The sequence below is a fragment of the Mesoplodon densirostris genome, chromosome 1 (assembly GCF_025265405.1).
Source record: "Mesoplodon densirostris isolate mMesDen1 chromosome 1, mMesDen1 primary haplotype, whole genome shotgun sequence".
NCBI lineage: Eukaryota > Metazoa > Chordata > Mammalia > Artiodactyla > Ziphiidae > Mesoplodon > Mesoplodon densirostris.
Window position 1 is genome coordinate 199,042,156 of NC_082661.1, and position 21,465 is coordinate 199,063,620.

At 37.6% G+C, this 21,465-nt stretch overlaps 1 protein-coding gene across 2 annotated transcripts in view; it reads left to right on the forward strand.

The window, feature by feature from the left end:
- Nucleotides 1-21,465, forward strand: part of CDS1 (CDP-diacylglycerol synthase 1) — a 70,945-nt gene extending 49,480 nt beyond the window's left edge. The window contains exons 7-14 of one of the 2 annotated variants that reach the window (XR_009533855.1): nucleotides 1,259-1,341; nucleotides 3,127-3,214; nucleotides 5,836-5,904; nucleotides 8,687-8,839; nucleotides 10,462-10,581; nucleotides 12,892-12,995; nucleotides 18,668-19,315; nucleotides 19,483-21,465. Coding sequence is in view for 1 of the 2 variants with exons in the window: in XM_060114166.1 (XP_059970149.1) it covers nucleotides 1,259-1,341; nucleotides 3,127-3,214; nucleotides 5,836-5,904; nucleotides 8,687-8,839; nucleotides 10,462-10,581; nucleotides 12,892-12,995; nucleotides 18,668-18,797 (747 nt within the window). In the remaining variant the exon portion in view is untranslated. Of the gene's footprint in view, nucleotides 1-1,258; nucleotides 1,342-3,126; nucleotides 3,215-5,835; nucleotides 5,905-8,686; nucleotides 8,840-10,461; nucleotides 10,582-12,891; nucleotides 12,996-18,667 lie in introns of both variants that reach the window. The other variant, XM_060114166.1, reaches the window with a different exon arrangement.

The following is a 21,465-nucleotide window of genomic DNA, read 5'->3' on the forward strand; positions in this document are numbered from 1 at the left end:
GATATTTCATTCAGTGTATCATTGAACAGTGTTCAGTGTTTTATGAAGTTTATCATTGTACATGATAACCTTCTCTTATTTCCTTAAAAGGTAGCTAATTATAAGACTGTAAAACGCAAAATGTAGTATTTAGATCTGTGAATTCATGTATTAGTAAGGCTTGTTTTGGATTTGGGGTATATTTCCTATTTTTCATGCTGTGCTTTTTCCCATTAAGACATCCTGCTGAGCACCATAGCTGGGAAATTGTAGTATTTCTTACATTTCTAATTTCTGGGGTCTTGAGAGGAAAGAGTAAAATTCTCAGTGAAAATCTAGAAACCATCAAGACAAATTAGAAATACTAGAATCTGCTATGAAAATATAAATGGTTCCTATTGGAAAAAAATCATTTATGCATTTGGAAGCAGTCAGGGTAGAAGAGAATTGGATTGTTTAAGCAGATGAAAATTAAAAAAAAAAACCAACCAATATAATATATTTTTTGCTGAAATGGAAAATAGGTTTATTTTGAATAAATCAAAATCCTAAGAATTTTTGAAAAGTCATAACTTCCAATAAAAATTATGAGACTAGTACATAGAAATGTTAGTGCTTTTTGTTCACAATTTGCTCATACTAATGATGCTAAAAGTAGTTAAAGTGGCCATCTCTCAGGCTAGATGGAATTGATGAAACACAGAGGACTGAGAATTTGAAATGGAGTACTGTCATTGCACAGAGCTGTGAAGATCAACTTTCAAGTATGAAAAGATTGAGTTTAAGGGCAATTGATCCCTGCTGGTTTGAATCATTTGAAGTTAGAAATAACTCTTTATGGGAAAATGGTACCATAGTGAACTCAGAGAAAATTCATTTTTAGCATTTCTAATAACTAGAGAATGCAGCCAGAGTAGAGTTTTAGCTCCTATCTGAATGCCACAGCAACACCATAAACTTCTCATTATCATTTTAATCTCATGATTCAAGATTATGGTTTATTTTTTAATATGTCTGTTTTAAACTTAGTAGTGTATCTCAGTATTATTAGCATTCCATTTGTGTATAAATTAAGGTTACTTTGTTAAATGTGTTCATGGTTTTCACATCTCAGTAGGTACTAAAACTAATGTAATTTACTAATGGCATTTATTTTGTATGACCTTATCTTATGAAATGTGACCAACAGTCATGCTGGAAATTTGTGTTTCAAAATTGCTTCGTGGGCTGCACTGATCCGTTGTGTTCACTAATTGTTGTATTGTTGTGCTATTAACAGTTCGCATGGACTCATGTCACTTTACTGATAACAGTTACTCAGTCACATCTTGTCATCCAAAATCTGTTTGAAGGCATGATATGGTAAGGGGACAGTATTATGCTGCTTTATATTTAAGTCATAGCACTTTTAAAGCTCTTTTACATTGGACAATGTCTTACAGATTTCTACTAAAATGTACTATTTGTTGTTGCTCTATTCCATTAAAATAGCTTACTGAGTTTTGCTTGCTGTTTGACAACTGAAGACAAATGCTTTGTTAACAACTGGAAAACTTCCTTATTCAGGTTTCAAATAAAATGCAGGAAGTCCTCATAAAAACACCAAACAATTAATTACATTTTCAGGTGTTACTACACCTTAATATGACTTTTTTTAAAAAAAAACAAAGAATTGAGTTTAAAAAGAGTGTATTGTTTATGTGGGATGCAAAAAAAAAAAAAAAGAAAAAAGGGAAACTTTGCTTTTCGGCAAACAATGTGAAAGTTGGGTAAGTTCTACTCTGCCTTTATAATAGGAGTTGGTGTCCAGATTTCGGGTATTTGGACTTGCTATATAAGCAGTGGGTTGCAGATTCAGAAAGCATTTTTATCAGTTAAAAATTAGCTTAAATTATAACAATTATTATAAATTAAAAATAAGAGTGGAGAAAAACTTAAGATTTTAAGAAATCTGACTATATTTTCTCCACATTCTTTTAAAATACAGTAATTAAAATCTTCTATAATTGATGGGTTTATTCAAGATAAATTTGTTCCCTTGACAGGTTTGTGTTTTTTTAACCAAGATATGTATGTGCGTGTAAACAATTGGAATCACTTTAAGATCGTCTTCCATATACAGACTTTTAGTTGATGGGAGGCAGTTACTGAAATTAGTAGGTTCTGTACAGTTAGTAGGGTTTTAATGCCACTTCAGGCTAAGATAGTATTAAAATTGATAGTTTTTCCTGAAAGAGTTTGTATTAAGAGCTTGGTGTAAGTTTATCAGATTATACTGTCTGAACAAATGACTCGTTTCTCTTTTGAAAGGCTGTTTTTAAAAAATTCTCTATACCATTGTAACTTGTTCCTGTCAACTGAAAAAAATGCACAACGTGAGCGTTGTGAGTTAAGTTTTATTTGGAGCCAAATGAGGACTATAGCCTGGGAGAACAGCCTCTCAGATAGCTCTGAGGAACTGCTGCAAGAGGTCGGAGGGGAGTTCGGTAATACATGGTTTTAGTGAAGGGGGCACGTGCGTCAAGCACACATTTTGGCAGAAGGTCGCTGCTGGTCACAGGGAGCAGACGCAGATGCCTCCGTTAATGATTTTAGTGCTTTTCTAGATATGAGAAGAGGTAAGAAATGGGGCTCATAAAATCTTCTCCTAAAAAATATCTAGCTCTCTGAAGGCCTGTTCTGCCAGTGTTTCCCAGAGCACACAGTGCCGCATTCCTGATCTCCCTGCTGAACTCCTTTCAGGGTGTGTTGGAGGTCAGCGACTGCAGTGGCCGGTGACCTAATCCTTGTAGAGCCAGATGGCGGGTGACAGTTTTTAGTTGGCATTCCTCATAAAACTGAAATTTGAAAGTCCATAGCTATAGAAATTGATTGTTTAATTTTAAAGTTAAGTTGATTATTTAATATTTTCATTAGCAATATTCTTCTCGTATGTTTATAGATTTTGCTCTGCTTAATTGCTAAATGGGCAAATTTGGTTGGTATTTATTGTGTCTGTTAATTAATCTTTTAGTACGTGCTATGTCCTGGGCTAGGCTGCAATGTAGTCCAAAGGGTTATTGCATTGGTTCATTATGAGTCATAACCTGTAGAAATAGTTGCCACTTAATCATATGGACTTTTTTCTTTTCTTTTTTTTTTTTTAAGGTTCCTTGTTCCAATATCAAGTGTTATTTGCAATGACATAACTGCTTACCTTTTTGGATTTTTTTTTGGAAGAACTCCATTAATTAAGGTAATGGAAAAATACCACAAGCAAACCCTGACCATAACCTAAAAGATTAGCCACTGGAGAAATTCCCAACCATTTGGTGCTGTTGCACATTTTTGATTTCCGAGGTGCTTTGATTATCCTTAGTTGCCCTCAGCAGCCACAGTGCAGAGGCAGTGATCTGTATTTCCCAATGATTCCGTCTGGTTCTTCATCAGATAGTCTCTTGGCTCCTTGATCATTTCCCCTCTCCCGTGAAGGCTCATGTCATCTTTTTGCTGGTTTCTTTCCCTTGGCTGTCGTGCGGTTCTTTATTCTGCTTCCCAGCAACCCTCTAAACAGGCCTGTCCTTGACTCTGCTTTCCTCTCAAGCCATCTCATTTATCTCCTCCTTCACCAGATTGTTTGAGAGTGTATATTATACCATCGTCACATACTCATGTCCATTTGAAAGACTTTTTTTTTTTTTTTTTTTTTTTTTTTGCGGTACGCAGGCCTCTCACTGTTGTGGCCTCTCCCATTGCAGAGCACAGGCTCTGGACGCGCAGGCTCAGCGGCCATGGCTCACGGGCCCAGCCGCTCCGCGGCATGTGGGATCTTCCCGGACCGGGGCATGAACCCGTGTCCCCTGCATCGGCAGGCGGACTCTCAACCACTGCGCCTCCAGGGAAGCCCTGAAAGACTTTTATATCCAAATTTGTTTTAAGAAAAAATTTGAGGTACTACAATAAAACACTGATGAATGATGCAAGTGATAAGGAAAAGTGAAGATAAGTGACAGGAAAGTACACATGAGGAGACCATGTGGTTTTGCCTTAGATTTGGTTCTGTTTACAGTCAATGGAGGCAAAGAAGAAAACGAAGTAATTTATACAGTTCCCATCTTGGGAAAGAAAGAAAGAAACCAACTCATGGAAAAACAGACCTTTTTCTAGAACTGATTTCTTTTAAAAATAAAAATAAAAAAGCTTTCACGTTGGGGCTACATAGAGGATTCACTCAGTTCAGATATTGGGCAAAGTCTTTTATAACTTTCTGACAAATGCATTAATTGGCTATTTTGATGTTATCACATGAAGGCATTTATGGAGGGACTGAGACAATTGTTCAGATAGAAAACCTGAGTGATGTAAGTAAGGATAGTTTATCATTCCTAGAGGAGTGCGTGGACGGCCTGCCTGTCCTTCAAAAACACCTTCCTTAAATGTGGAAAAGAAACCGCCAATGAATCCTATGTGGGGAAGCCCACATAGGAGTCCAGCACACAGCATTAAGCTGAGCTGTGGGGATACTGGCCAGCAAGCTATATACATTTCTAAAGTCTCTAAAGCTTATTTCAGCACAAGAGCAAGTGGTGAAGTAGTCAAGGCTTTTATACCAGCTGAGAAGTTTTTGGCTTAGGAGCCCTCAGAGGCTGTAGAAGAATCTCAATGTCTGATTTTGAACATCAATTTCTAGTGAATTACCAGGCTGGATTAGTTGTATAATATATGCAGATGTAATTAAGCAAGTTAACCCCTAAATCAATATGATATGGGTCAATTTAATTCGATGAGCTATCTTTAAAATAATCAGCAGGCACTTCTGAATTTGAGTCAACTCCTACTTCATGACAATAATACTGAACTATCCTAGGAGACAGTGTTTATCAGTCACTTCTCTATGGCGGAATTGTCAGATTGGTCAAGAAAGCCTTGGTGCTTTATAAACTTCAGGACAAGAGCTCATGTAGTTTAGCATATCACACATTTCTATCTCAGAAACTTCCCTCCGATATTTATTTGGCTTCTGTTCCCATTGATCCACTGAAAGGAATATCACAGAGGCCGTCAGTGATCTCCTGACGATCATAGCCCCGTACTGAGTCCTTATCTTACAGAGATCCTCAGCCAGTTAGCACTGTCTACTCCTAAATCTTTTTCTCCTGCCCCTGCTTCACCAAGTTCTAGACTTTCTTCCAGATTTCTCTCCCTGAATGCTCCATGGACTAATAAACAATAGCTGGAATCTGAAACAAACGGTATTCTCAGAAGCCCAATATGTTTCTTCATGGAGAAAGACATATATAGTGACTAAAGGAGGGAGGATATGTGCATACTTGTGAGGCAAATACTGTACCTAGGGCTATGGAGCTTTTTTGCCATTTCAGAAAGAGGACTGTTGTAAGCTTGGCATTTGGGAATATATGAAAATCTGGGGTGCTGCAGAATCCATGTTTTGTTATACTCATTCTATTTTTGATCAGTAGTAGGTCAACACAGACCATGTATACTTAGAATGAATGAATATATCTCATCCTTATTACATTATTCTGGGGGTTTATATAAGCATGAACATTACGGGACATTTATTTTAGCATAGAGTTTATAGTCCTTTGAGTGAAAAAAGCAAATTGAGGCTGTTTACAGAAAGAAACATATTCACACTATGTAGGATGTCTGAAGGCCTAATATGTGTTCGACTCTACTAGAGAGATTTGCACAAATAAATCACCATCATGGACTGAAGGAAAAAGGGTTGCAAAGCCTTTCCAATACGAAAAAAAGAAGGAGAGAGGTACAAGGTATTATGGGAATTTATTGAACATATGTATCTGTGTGTTTTGTGAGTGCAGTAACTTTCTAATTCTATTTGGCCTTTTTCAGTTGTCTCCTAAGAAGACTTGGGAAGGATTCATTGGCGGTTTCTTTTCCACAGTCATCTTTGGATTCATTGTGAGTTTCACTAGGATTTTTATTTTATTTATATTTTGAAAAGTGGTAGCAAGTTTATTAGTCTATTCTGAACCTAAAAGAATTAAAACAGAAAATGCTAATAATGTATTAACTGAAGCCCACTAGACAGAATCCACAGGCATACCTCAGAGATATTGCAGCTTCAGTTCCAGGCCACCACAATAAAGCGAGTATTGCTATAACACAAGTCACGTGAATGTTTTGGTTTCCCAGTGAATATAAAAGTTACAGTTACATTATACTGTAGTCTATTAAGTGTGTACTAGATTAAGTCTAAAAAAAACCAGTGTACATACCTTAATTTTAAATACTTTATGGCTAAAAAATGCTAAGCCTCATCTGAGCCTTTGCTGAGTCATAATCTTTTTGCCAGCGGGGGTCTTGCCCAGATGTTGATGCTGCTGACTGATCAGGGTGGTGGTTGCTGAAGGTGGGTGGCTGAGGCAGTCTCTTGAATACTACAGCAAGGAGGTCTGCCACATCTATCGTCTCTTCTTTCATGAAGGATTTCTCTGTAGCATGCAAGGCTGTTTGATAGCACTTTACCCTGCTCAGTAGAACTTCTGCTCAGTAGAACTTCTTTCAGAATTGGAGTCAACCCTCTCAAACTCTGCAACTGCTTTACCAACTATGTTTATGTAATATTCTAAATCCTTTGTTGTCATTTCAACAGTCTTCACAGCATCTTCACCAGGAATACAGTTCATCTCAAGAAACCACTTTGTTTACTCATTCATAAGAAGGAATTCCTTAGCCGTGAACGTTTTATAATGAGATTGCAGCAATTCATTCCCCTCTTCAGGCTCCACTTCTAATCTCTTGCTATTTTACCACATCTGTAGTTACTTCCTCCACTGAAGTCTTGCAGTTGGAAAAATGGTACCATTAGACTTGTTTGAGGCAGGGTTGCCATAGACCTTCAATTTGTGAAAAACACAGTACCTGTGAAGCACAATAAAGTGCGTGCAATAAAACGAGGTATGCCTGTACTCTATAGCCCAGTAACTCTCAGCCTAACCTCATATTAGAACCACCTGGGGAGCTTACACAACACCTATGTCCTAGCCCTCTCCCAGGTCAATTAACTCCCTCAGCTGATTCTCATATAAAGCTAGGCTGTTGTGTTTTGGTAGTTTCTAACAGCTGTTCTGCCTTGTGGGTGCACAGGTGCTGGGAGGGGTGGTGGCTTTGAATAAAAGCAGAGAATGCAAATGATATTGAAGAGTTCTGTCTCTTTAACACATGCCAGCTGCTTGGGCTAGTGGGTGCTTACTGCTGTGAGTCCAGTTTACAGAAAAAGCTTGTTAAAAATAATTGATGTTTACTTTTAGCTATGAATAATGGATATTGTTAATGTTTTAAAAATTAGTGTACAATTATGGAATTTAGGTTTTTATTCAAAGGTGTCTTGTGAGAAATCAAAAAAGGTACAGAAAAATGGCTGGATATAAGATAAATATACCAAAAAAAATTACTCAGGAAGTTTAATTTTTTAAGAGTCTTGTCCCTAACAGTTCTAGAATATATTCTATAGCCAAATATAGAGTGACTAATAACAACATAGAGCTTTGAGAGGGAGCAAATATACAAATAAATGGAAATGGGCCAGGCTGGAGGGGAAAACCACCATAATTCCTGTTTATCAGTGTAGTTCATTCTCAATGAAAATTGCAATAGAATTAAAAAAATTATTCCAGTGTTTATTTGTTAGAATATCAGTGAGGTAATAACTGATGAACAGAATAATGAAAAGGGATCTGGTCCTGTCCAATGATTATACATTATGAAGAAGGGATTATTAAGTTAAATACTACTACAAGAATCTGGTATCATTAAAGACAATTTAGAAATACTACAAGAACAGCCATATCATTGGAAGAAAATAAAGAGCTATCCTATAAGAATGTAATGCATGACGAAATGAGGAGGGAGCTTATATTTTTTTTAATAAGTAATTTTGAGGAAACTGGTTGTTTGGAAGCAAAATCAATTTATATCAATTTCTAGTGTCATATTTGAACTTCTATTAACCATTTTTGAGCAGTATAATGGTTTGAATGTCTGTAAAAGAAAGAAAATGAACTATTGTCTAGCAATTTAAATTTATAATAAGATATTTTGTTTTTATGTATCTTCTTCCATGGCTGAGGACAGCTAGTTTTAAAAATTGCAGTGATGTGTCCAGGGAAAGAATAATTTAGTCAACATTGTCTGGGTTGGTTAAGAACAATGGTGTTTTTCACCTGTGCCGTTTTCTTAGTAATTTTGAATCACTGTTTATTTTTTTAATTGATGAAATTAATATAACCTTTATGCAAGAAACTTTAGTCCTGTACTCACCCATACCTTTATAATTGTTAGCTTCTGCTGACATTAAATGTGTTCTTAAAAAAAGTAAAACCTTGCTATAATATTTGTCTAAATGTTCAAATCGGCTTCTTTTTCTCACTTTCCCCTTCCCTCTTTTTTATTGTGGTTATACTGAGATTATAATCATACTGATTTCCAAAAACTTTTGTTTTCTAATGGCTTTTTAAAGTCTTTTATTCCATCGGTTATGGTCATTTAACTTTGAAAATACATGGTAGGAAGTGAATGCGAGGAAAATTTGGCATTCTGTTTCTGGCCTTTCTGACACGTAACATATATACATTTAAAAAATTTTATATATATACACACACGCGCACGCACACACACACACACACACATACATACAGATATTTTCATTCAATGTTTTACGAACGCTTGCTTTGTTATTTAGGCTGCTTACGTGTTATCCAAATACCAGTACTTTGTCTGCCCAGTGGAATACCGAAGTGATGTAAACTCCTTCGTTACAGAATGTGAACCCTCAGAACTTTTCCAGCTTCAGAGTTATTCACTTCCTCCCTTTTTGAAGGCATTGTTGAGACGGGTAAGATAAACATGGTGGGGATCCTCCCTCCCAAAGATTAAGCTTCATTTATTGCAAGAGATGGATTTCTGCAGAATTTTTAACTCTGTAATACAGATCACTGTCTGCTTGGCATCAATCATATATTCTATCCCCTTGTGATTTCCCTTTTTTGTATATAAAGTGAATATTACTATCACAAACCAGTTGTCTGTTAGAAACTTACTTGCCTAATGGTTTGAATACTGGTGGTAATTTATCTTGAAAACATTTTTAAATGTCTCTTAGATTTCTACAAATCAAACAAATTATAATGAGTTTCACGTGTAACTGGTATAAATTGACTCAATTTAAAACTTAATTAAAATTCACCAGCTCAAAAATTACTTGATTTTTAGGAGACTTTTACTATTACAGAAAGCTGCTGTTTCTAAAAATCAGTTTCCCTTCCAAAAGCACACTGCTGCCATTTAAAGGCAACCTTGAAGGATGTTGACGTGCTGTCTAGTAGATCCCTGCTGATCTATGCTACTAGGACTAGTGGGTGGTTGGTTAAAGTGGGGAATCAAATAATTGTGTGTGTGTGTGTGTGTGTGTGTGTGTGTGTGTACACATGAATGCATCTGAAACATTTATTATTTATTTGGCCATGCTACACAGCTTGCGGGATCTTAGTTCCCTGACCAGGAATTGAACCCTGGGCTCTGGCAGTGAAAGCGCCAACTCCTAATCACTGGACCTCCAGGGAATTCCCTGAAATATTTAACTTTTAACTAAAGTTAATTTTTGAGAAGAAGGTTAACCAACAAATTATTTCTCTACTTGAGGGCTCAATACATTGATTCCAAGAATTTTTTCAGTGTCCAAGCCATCTATTATCTGCTGTAAAACTCTTTGATACTGCTAATCTTTGATTGGGGCAAGGCCGTTGCGTTCCTTTGCGAACAGGTCCAAAGATTGGAGTTCTTAGTGATCTTTCTTAAACCACACCCATTATGCACTCTCTACAATTTGTAGTTTCAGTTTATTTAAAGTGGAGTAAGAACTAAGAATTTACAAAATAATTTGACTGCAGAATTCTCAATTTTTATGGTTTCCTCCCCAAATCTTTTATAATTGTCTTGCTGATGCTAATTTTGGTAGTCTTTTTAAGCATTTTATTTTCAGGTGTTTCCACAGCATTTAACTTAATTTTAAGAGAAAGACCAACTTTTCCCTCATTTGTCATATAAAATTAAAGTGAAATAAAATACAAATACAAAATACATTACATAATTACAAAAACAGAGTGCTACTGGTAAAAAACAATGTCAGAAATTAACTGATTCTTGGTAAGCCTATGACCCAAGTGATGTAGAAGTTTCTAGACAGATTAGAAAAGTAGCCTATCAGATTTTAGCACACCAGGCGCTTTCAATACGCTTACAGAGGGAATAGGGAGTGCAGGCTGAATAAGCAGAGTGGTAACGAGAGCTTACACATTTATTATTTCCTATGATCTTGAAAGTTTGTGAAATTAACAAAAATATGGCATGTGCTTTGACTTAGTGTTTATATATAATGGCTCTGAGTTTAGGTGGCGTGCTCGAATACATTTTTCAGGCAGTTAGCCCCAACCCCTCTCCTTTTTTTTCCCTCTTTAGGAAACAGTAAGCTTGTATCCTTTCCAGATACACAGCATTGCTCTTTCCACATTTGCATCTTTGATTGGCCCATTCGGAGGATTCTTTGCCAGCGGATTCAAAAGAGCTTTCAAAATCAAGGTATGTGTTTTAGATTCTTTGCTACAGTGTTACAGAATATAATTAGAGAATGTAATATAGTTGGAATTTGGTTCTCTTTTGGTCTCCCGCATTAAGCCCGTGGGCAAAAACCTTTCCACCCTATTTGTGTCAGCCTCACAGAGTATATATTCTTTCTTGTTAGGTTTTGGTCATGCCGTGTTAATACATTTTAAAGTGTTATATCACCCTCTTTTCTAGAAATGGCATGTGTCACTTAATGCTGGGACAGGCACAGAATCTTGGTCCTTCAAGTGTTCATCCAAGAATCCAGCTATGAATTGTCTAAGTTTAGTGTCCTGTCACAGTCTCAAGTGAAGGGAAGTGCAAGAGAGCCTTTGGATATGTAACTGTCCATTCTGCTGAACCAAGGGTCAGCAAACTGTTTCTGTAAAGGGCCAAATCATATGCTAATAGCAGCAATATTGCAAACTGCTCAGTTCTGAAGTCTTCCACTGTAGTGTGAGAGCCCCATGGACAATACATCAATGAATGGGTGTGGCTGGGTTCTAATAAAACTGTACTTACAAGAAACAGGTAGTGGGCTGGAATTGGTCTGTGGGACATATTTTGCTGATCCTGTTCCAGATACTTAAAATTAGCCCTATGTTTTGTTTAACTTAAATTCTCATAAAGTGAGATATATTTGGCCTGTTATCTTAACTCTCCTCACATGGCTTCACTAAGTTAAGACTGAATGTTTGCCATTGGGAGTTAGAGAGTGGCTACTGAAGGTGGGGTGGTCAGGGCAGGCTTCTCTGAGGTGGCATTTGAGCAGGGATATCAGGAAGGGAAGAGAATGAGTCCTGCAGAGAAATCGAAGGAAGGGAGTTCCAGCAAGTGCAAAGGAGTAGAGGAGATCAGCCGCTGGAAGGGGAAGAGGAACACTGTGGCCATGGTAGGGAGTAGGCGGTCAGACTACAGAGTGGTGGCCAGATCCCAGAGGTCAGGGAAATAAATACGCGAACTCAGCGAGCACTCGCAATGGGGAAGATACTAGATTAGGTGGAATGCAATATGCAAAAGTGTACAAGATGTTGTCCCTGTTCTCATGATGCTCACCACCTACTAGGGGAGATAATACACATCCACAAAGAACCGTAGCAATAGCTATGCAAGACGAGAGGCCTGTAAAGGCTGCAAACAGCAAAGCGGGATGGAGTTACCACGGCTCTATTGTGCTTGGGTTAGTAGGGAAGAGAAGGAAGGAAATGTGTTGGCAAAAATTAACCAAAGAGGGCTTCCCTGGTGGCGCAGTGGTTGAGAGTCCGCCTGCCGATGCAGGGGACACGGGTTCGTGCCCCTATCCCGGAGGATCCCACATGCCGCGGAGCGGCTGGGCCCGCGAGCCATGGCCGCGGAGCCCGTGTGTCCGGAGCCTGTGCTCCGCAACGGGAGAGGCCACGGCAGTGAGAGGCCCGCGTACAGCAAAAAAAAATAAAAATAAAAAAAAATAAAAAATAAAAAAAAAATAAAAAAAATTAACCAAAGAGTTTTTCAAGAGTTGTTTTAAACAGAGAAATGTTATGTTTAGAATGGTCTCCAATCCAAGGTTTCTTGGTGAATGGTGAGGTTTCTTTTCATGTCTGAAATGAAGGTATAATCGCTGTTGCATTTTAGAGGTTTTTAGGCTGCTTGAGTAAACGAGAAGGACAATTAGTCATTTCCATTTCCTGGGCCCTGACACGTGTGGATGGATCTATACAGGGTCAATCTGCAGAGGCTTACTAAGCATTCCCTTAATTTGGCCATTTAATGGACTAACATGTCCCAAATGAACTATCTATTTTGATTTCCTTTTTACCCCAACACATAAAAAATAGAAATATTTATCACAGTAGTAAAATATTTATTTCAGAGTAAGAACCATTAGGATAAACATGAGCTAGAACCAGTTGTATATCTCTCAACAATGCTAAAATAGCTCCCCAAATAGTTTCTGATTAAACGGAAGAGCCAGCTATAAGATTAGATTAGTAATAGCTGATAGCATTTTTGATTTAGAAAAAGTTTTATTAACTAAAAAAAGTTAGTGCTAGATTTAATTAATATTTAATTAGTGTTCTTTGAAAACTGTGGGTCAATTCAGTAGTCATTCTAACATGGGCACATATTCCAAAGATGCAGTTTTAATCTGTTGGACATGTTCTAATAAGTTTGTATTTAGTGGGAAAATCCAATAGTAAAGTATTTTCCTTCAAGTCCGTGATGTTAAGGAGACATTTACAGATAGGAGTTTTACAGCAGGTGATTTTTTTGAAAAGTTACTAATATGTTTGTTTTTTTCTGAAGGATTTTGCAAACACCATTCCTGGACATGGCGGGATAATGGACAGATTTGATTGTCAGTATTTGATGGCAACTTTTGTGCATGTATACATCACAAGTTTTATAAGGTACTTCTATATTTTTTTAAAATGTTTTATTAGATGATTTCTTGGAGTTCTCATTTCGACAGGCATTAGTTTGAATTAGTTACTTTTTTTGTCATTGGTAATCTATAACAGCAAAGGGAATGGTGGCTCCTGGAACTGTGTCACACTGTAGCCTTGGGCAGTATGATTAAATTATAATTATTTCCCTTACATTAGAACAAGTTAAAAAATAGTATATGTCATAGTCTTATAGGGCTGAGTTAAGATTCATTCAGAGTGGGTGAATGGTACTAGATTTGGAACAGCAGGAGATTTAATTTCTCAACTGTGGATATTGTGGTGACAGTGAACCCTAAGAGTGACTTAAAAAGGAGGACATAATGATTCATCCAGTCCACCAGTTATTGCTTGAGTGCCTGCTATGTGTTGGGGAATGTTATAGGCACAGATATAGCAGAGAACAAAACAAACCAAGTTCCTGTCCTTAGGGCTTATTTTCTTCCTGGGGAGTTGGAGGGAGAAGGGGCAGAAGTGGAGAACAAACAAATGTAGCTTGTTTGGTGGTTATAAGAGCCACAGAGAAAAGCAGAGCAGTCCGAGGGATTATGGGTGTGTATGGGGTGCAGGTGGGGAGTGGAGAGGCGGGGAGGGGTAGGTGGAGGGTGTTGCTGTTTTATATGGGGTGCTTTATTCTTATTACTAAACTTTAATGTTTTGGATCTGCCCTGAAATGCCAGTTTGCGGTGTGAAAGCTAACCATATCAACCACATGTTAACTTTATATGCCACGGTCTCTACTGGTGTCTGAGCCTAGAAAACCTGTATTTCCTTTAGAGTTATGTGGATTGAAACTCATATTTATAGGTCCCTAAATATGCATTTTAAATATATACCCATAGTAGTGTGAGCATTTCTGTATTAACTTTTATTTTCGTTGAGCCGTCTTGTTAGTTTATATATTTCATTAATCTTTTCAAAGAATCACATTCTGACTTTACCTTTCTCTGCTGTGTATTTGTTTCCTATTTCATTGATGTCTACTCTCATCTTTTATTCCTTTATCTTTTTTAAAAACTGTATTGCCGTATAGTTGATTTACAATGCTGTGCTAGTTTCAGGTGTACAGCAAAGTGATTCAGTTATACAGATATTCATTCTTTTTCAGACTCTTTACCCATATAGGTTATTATAGAATATTGAGTAGAGTTCCCTTTGCTATACAGTAGGTCCTTGTTGGTTATCTATTTTATATATAGTAGTGTGTGTGTGTTAATCACAAGCTCCTAATTTATCGGCCCCCCCTCCTCCATGTTTCGCCTTTGGTAACCATGCATTTGTTTTTGAAATCTGTGAGTCTGTTTCTGTTTTGTAAATAAGTTCATTTGTAAAAATTAGATTCCACATATGAGTGATATCATATGGTATTTGTCCTTGTATGACTTACTTCACTTACTTTACTTAGTATGATAATCTCTAGGTCCATCCGTGTTGCTGCAAATGGCATTATTTTGCTCTTTTTTATGGCTGAGTAATATTCCATTGTATATATGTACCACATCTGCTTTACTCCTCTGTTAATGAACATTTAGGTTACTTCCATGTCTTGGCTATTGTACCATAGTGCTGCAGTGAATATTGGGGTTGCATATATCTTTATGAATTATGGTTTTCTCTGAATATATGCCCAGGAGTTAGATTGCTGGATCATATGGTAGTTCTATTTTTAATTTTTTAAGGAACCTCTGTACTGTTCTCCACAGTGGGTTTACCAATTTATATCCCCACCAACAGTGTAGGAGGGTTCCCTTTTCTCCACACCCTCTTTAGCATTTATTGTTTGTGGACTTTTTTATTTTTTTATTTTTTTGGCCGTACGCGGGCCTCTCACTGCTGTGGCCTCTCCCGATGCGGAGCACAGGCTCCGGACGCACAGGCTCAGCGGCCATGGCTCACGGGCCCAGCCGCTCCGCAGCATGTGGGATCTTCCCAGACCGGGGCACGAACCCGTGTCCCCTGCATCGGCAGGCGGACTCTCAACCACTGCGCCACCAGGGAAGCCCTGTTTGTGGACTTTTTGATGATGGGCATTCTGACTGGTGTGAGGTGATACCTCATTGTAGTTGTTTTTTTTTTTTTTATGTTTTAATTTTTTTTTATACAGTAGGTCCTTACTAGTTATCCATTTTATACATATTAGTGTATACATGTCAATCCCAATCTCCCCATTCATCACACCACCACCACCATCACCACCCCCCCACCACTTTCCCCCCTTGGTGTCCATACATTTGTTCTCTACATCTGTGTCTCTATTTCTGCCCTGCAAATTGGTTCATCTATACCATTTTTCTAGGTTTCACATATATGTGTTAATATACGGTATTTGCTTTTCTCTTTCTGACTTACTTCACTCTGTATGACAGTCTCTAGATCCATCCACATCTCTACAAATGACCCAGTTTTGTTCCTTTTTCTGGCTGTACCTCATTGTAGTTTTGATTTGCATTTGTCTGATAATTAATGATGTTGAGCATCTTGCCATGTGCTTCTTGGCCATCTGTATGTCTTCTTTGGAGAAATGTCTATTTAGATCTTCTGCCCATTTTTTGACTGGGTTGTGGTTTTTTTTGACATAGAGCTGCATGAGTTGTTTTGTATATTTTGGAGATTAATCTCTTGTTAGTCACTTCATTTGCAAGTATTTTCTCCCATTCTGTGGGATGTCTTTTCGTTTTGTTTGTAGTTTCCTTTGCTGTGGAAAAGCTTTTAAGTTTAATTAGGTCCCATTTGTTTATTTATTTTTGTTTTTATTTTCATTACTCTAGGAGGTGGATCCCAAAAGATATTGCTGCAACTATGTCAGTGTTCTCCCTATGTTTTCCTCTCAGAGTTTTATAGTGTTCAGCCTTATATTTAGGTCTTTGATCCATTTTGAGTTTATTTTTCTGTATGTATAGTGTTAGAGAATGTTCTAATTTCATTCTTTTACATGTAGCTGTCCAGTTTTCCCAGCACCACTTATTGAAGAGACTGTCTTTTCTCCCTTATATATTCTTGCCTCCTTTGTCGTAGATTAATTGACCATAGGTGTGTGGGTTTACTTCTGGGCTTTCTGTGCTGTTCCATTGATCTATATTTCTGTTTTTGCATCCTTTATCTTTCTTTAGGTTCAATTTTCTGTTCCTTCTCAAGCTTCTTGAGATAAAGCTTAGATTACTGATTTTCAGCTTGTCTAATGTATTTATCTAACATTATATATTTCCTCTTAACTACTGCTTTTTGAGTGCTCTTTTAAAGTACTTTCAAGTATTCTCATCCCACGTTATATATGTAGTTTCATTATTCAGATACAAATATTTACTGATTTCCAGTTCTATATCTTCTTTGACATGGGATTATTTAGAAGTATATTGATTTGCTTCCAAAGAAATGGAGATTTTCTCATTCTCCTTCCTTTATTGATTTTTGCTTTAATTCCACTGTGGTCAGCAGTGTCTTTATTACTTCAGTATTAATATTTGTCATGACTTGTTTTGTGCCCAGGCATATTGTCTACTCAGATATACATTGTATGTGCACATGAATCAAATATGCATTGTGCAGTTTCAGGATTAGTGTTGTAAGTCAACTGGGTGAAGTTTAGCTAAATCTTCTGTACTGGTTTTTTGGTTTGTTTTTCCATCTGCTTGTTCTGTATCAGTTACAAAGAGAGCTTTGTCAGAATCTCCCAGTTTTTGCTTTATATACGTTGAGGTTGTATTAGGTGTCCACACATTTAGAACTCGTGTCTCACTGTTGAATCACTCTTAGTATCATTCTATAATGTCCATCTTTATATACTACTTGTTTAAAGCTTATTTTGTTGAATATAAGTCTAGCTACATCAGCCTTCTTCTTATTAGTGTTTGCATAATATTTCTTTGTCTATCCTTTTATTTAAAGTGTGTTTCACTTTTCTCACAAGGATTTTCTTTTTTTTATAACCCAGCTGACTATCTTTGTCTTTTTAATTGGAGTATTTAATCCATTTGCATATGATTTATTTACTGATACATTTGAGTATTAGTAATTAGTGGCTTTAAATCCTTAGAACTCTTTATTTGCAGAAGATGGCAGCTTTTAGAGCATTAACTCATACTTTTTTTTTTTATCTGCTGTTCTCTCAGAAGGGAAAAGTCATGCTGAGCCATGTTGTCCTCCATTTGAAAGTACACATTTAGACGATTAGAAATACAGTGCTAGAGCCAGTGTGCAACTAGCTGGGAGCCCCTGCTGACAATTTTGCATTTAGCTGAACTTGCTAGAATAGCCTTCCTTTCCTCTGTGGGCCCTACTCTGGGTTTATGTTAGGAAGTTGCTGAATCTTTTGAAGAAATTTAAGGCAAGCTGTGTCCTGACTTGAGTAGACTGTAGCTGTGAGAGACATATGGCTTCAGGTTTTTGGCAAATGAATTGAGCCACGTGTACAAAGGTGACCCATGGGACGGCTAATCCATGCTATTGTGCAATAAGTCATAAATTTAATTACCCATGTAAATGTCTTTCTCAGAATTCTGTGCCATTCTCCATCTTGCTTTTTCTCATTGGATTTCCCTAATCCCTCTCCACAAAAAGTAAGCTCACTCTGGTGTTCCTTTTCAAGTGGATTGTAGAAATTGCAGAGAACAATACATCTACATCACAGTCTGAATTAGGTTCATTCTGAATTTAACAAAATAGCACTTTAGCAGTGTAAGTGCAAAAACACAAGTGATCTCCAGCTTATAAATGGGTTGAGTTCTAGGGTGCAAAAGGTAGGAAATTGCAATCCCCTGACTGTCATGGTGTCTCTGGAGGGTGGAAATCCTGGTTGGGGTCTTTTCTGACCCAGAGTGCACCATCAGAGGGTGCAGAGAGAAGGGCTGGCACAGGGATGTTGGAGGAGCTTCCCCAGAAGGAGCTGCCCAGGGAGAGGCCCCTGCGTAGGCTGGTATGATACCTGTTGGAGAGCAGTGTCACTGCCCAGTAGATACTTTACTTAACACTGCCTGGGCTTATTTCCTCCCCATTGGGGCTGCTGGGGAAGATGGGCAGGGCTCTCCACCTGCTAAAGCAGATCCGCTTTTATTTTGTTTCCTATATTGGGGTTTACCTAAGACCTTCTTTGAAAAAAGGCTGTTGTTCCCATTGTAGATCCCAGGTGGGGGCTTCAGGGCTGGGCTCGGGAAGAGTTCCCCGACGGTATTTCTTCAACAGGGTACCTTCCCTGTCTGACGTTTCTTTGAAGCTAAAGACTTAAATTATGTCTTCATGTTCTCTTTTGGTTTATCCTCATCTACCAGGAATGGTCCTTTTTTTTACAGAATGGTTTCTGTGTCTTGTCCAATCTCAGGATTTGCCTTTTTGCGGATTTTTGTGGAACTTAGATCTGCACTCCCTAAATTGCCTCGTGTTGTTCCTGTCTTCTGTGTTTGTGCATTCTTCCCACATCTAGACTGTACGCCTCTCAATGCAGATACTTCTAGGGTTTTTTTTTTCTCCCTTTGACACTGACGTTGGGCATTAAAGTGGGCTCTGATCAAGAGCTGTTTCAATTCTGTAAAGATTGATCCTCTGCACTTAAATGCATGGTTTATTTTAAATTACAAGTATATGCTTCCTTTAGCTCTCTTAGAATAATAGTGTGAACTTTGTCTTTTCTGCTCTGTTATCAGGGGTCCAAATCCCAGCAAAGTGCTACAGCAGTTGTTGGTGCTTCAACCAGAACAGCAGTTAAATGTATACAAAACGCTGAAGACTCATCTCATTGAGAAGGGAATCCTACAGCCCACCTTGAAGGTATAACTGGATCTGGAGAGGGAAGGACTGACAGTAAAGAATTCTACAGGAAAGCACCAAAAGATGACATTTTGTAATTGTACAGAAAAATGTTGAAAATGCAATAGATTGAAGTTTTACAGACATGAATGTTTCTTCTCTGAAATTACTGTGAATATTTAACACTTATTTGATCTAAGTTATGAAATAAGTAGCAAATGCCAGGCAAAATATCCTGTAAGTGTATTTTCTGATGTTAACTTCCTTCCCATTACTTGCTAGGTTTCATCACTTAAAAGACTTGTGTTTCAAAGAGTCACAACACTATGAGTAAATTGAGGATGTCTTGAGATTGCATCTGGCAGTGTGCCCTTTGCACAAATGTTTACTTTTGTAGTCGGAACTGCTCTTCATTTCAGCAAAATGTTTTATGTAAGGCACAATAGGAAGTTAGTTCTCCTCTACTTCCTCCTCTTTCAGTCTGAAGTATTTTCTGAAGGGCTGAGTTGGATCCAAAAAAGAAAGACTGTCCACTTTTCAAAGAAGTAAGTAATCATTTGCCAGGGAAAAACATTCCACTTTTAGGTAAGTTTGAAATTCAAAAGAGAGAGGCTGAAATTTCTACCATTATTGGTTTGCCAGGAAGAGCAGACATCAGACTCTACTTTGATTGAATTGTTTGGAAAAACATAACCTTCTCAAAAACTTTCAGGAGAAACACAGGAGAATTCTGCTATGAAGAACATATGTTCCCATCCTCCACCCATGATCGCAACAGACAGTAGCTCAGGAGGCAGTACTGGACGATGACACATGCATAGCCCACCTCTTGGTTGAGTTCTCCGCTTTTGTTTCCCTGTGAACTGGTTTCCATAAGTTCTGTAGCCACAAGCATCAGTACACAGGGTGGTGAGTAGGGGTGGTGAATGAGGCAGAGCAGGGGGTGCTCAGCTGAGCGAGTGACCCGTCCCCGGATGCGGCTCAGCACGCCTGGGTCCTGGGCACCTACCTCTTAGTTCCCGTGGAGCCCACTGGACACTCACCTGGGAAGAAGAGAGATCTGCCTGGAAACCCAATCCCAGACTAACTCCATGGTAGCAGCTAATTTTTTTCGCATTCTTCTTTCACATCATGTCAGAAAATCTGAGGCCATCAGCTGATTTTCTTTTTTCTTTCAACAATGAAAATCAAGCAGAAGTGATTCCCACCAAGAACAAAAAGCACACGAATGCCAAACCTTTCCTTTGGGGGACTGGACACTGTACCCAGATGAGAATAACTTTCTTCTCAGTGGATGTAAATAAGCTATTGTTGCTGTGTGCTCTCTACAGCTGTATTTATTGTATTGAACAGTCAGCACTGAAACCTTCAAAAATTGCCTAGTGCTCCTTGGCTAAATGTTCAGAGGAAAAATAGATATATTTTAAGAATGTTTTGCTAATGAAAAGAGTAAATATTTTTGTTTAAATCAGAAACAAATTTCAATTCTTTTATAGTTCTGTTCTACTACTCAAAAAAAAAAAAAAATCGCAGATATGCCTGGGTTCCACAGATGTCATCTATAACTAGCAGCCTCATCATGTGTACTCCATGATTATGGTGGATATAGTTAAAGTCAGTCCCAAGAGTCTCATTTCTTGGCTTGGCATGCACTCAGTCAATTCATTGCCACTGGATGTGTGCAGTCAGCGTTATTTCACACTATTCCATAAAAATTTAGAATTGGCATTGGAGGTACTATTACAGAAGGAAGTGATCATTTTAAAAATCAGGTTACCCTCAAGTTAATTTTCAACATTGCTCATTTTTACTTGCTGCATTAAAAGCTCCAAATGTAGATCATAAAAGAATTTACTTACCAAAATTTAAAAAATAAAATTTTGTAATAGGAACTTATGTTGAAAACATGGTGAATTGCACTGTAAGAACTTGGAGATATGCAGTTCCCTCTGCATTTGTCTTTAAAGTGATGAGTGAGGCACTGCAAAACAGAATTATGAGCACATTACTGAATACATATTATAAAATCAATATTATGGTAAACAAAATATGAAGCTAGAAATATTTGGGGTCACAGTAATAGCTATCCTCTAATACATTTAGAGTTGGGTGTATATTATTCTATATGTAAAAAAGTAAATTCTTAATTTTAACAGCACTCTAAAGGTTGACATTTTTAGTGTACTTTTATAGCATGTATATTAAAATAGAATATATTTTATCAAGAATATACTTTAGCAAAGATTGCCATAAAACCCTGACTTTTGATCATTTTTATATTTGCACTCTGAAGAGGGTTTAAATTCCAGTGTAGCAATGTGATGGCAGAAAAATGAAAGACTAGGAACTTCCTTTACAGTAATGGCTAATTGTTCCAAATTTGCTATTTGGAGAGGTACTCTAATGGTACTAACTGCTTAGTACAAATGTTTCCTCAGTGCTTTTCCCCTTGTGGTGGTGGGTATACATTTTACTGTCTGAGAGTAAAAAGACGACACGCACACACACACCACCATTTTATTCTCATTTTATAGTATCTCTTCATTTGCAATTTGGTTTGAACAAAGATAGTATCACCTTGTTCAGGGGAAAAGAAAAAGTGGAAACAGTGTATATACTGTATATGAGTGGGAGGTAGCTTTTGATATGTGTCAATCAGTTCTCTGAACCTTTTACTGAAACTGAGATAAGAAAA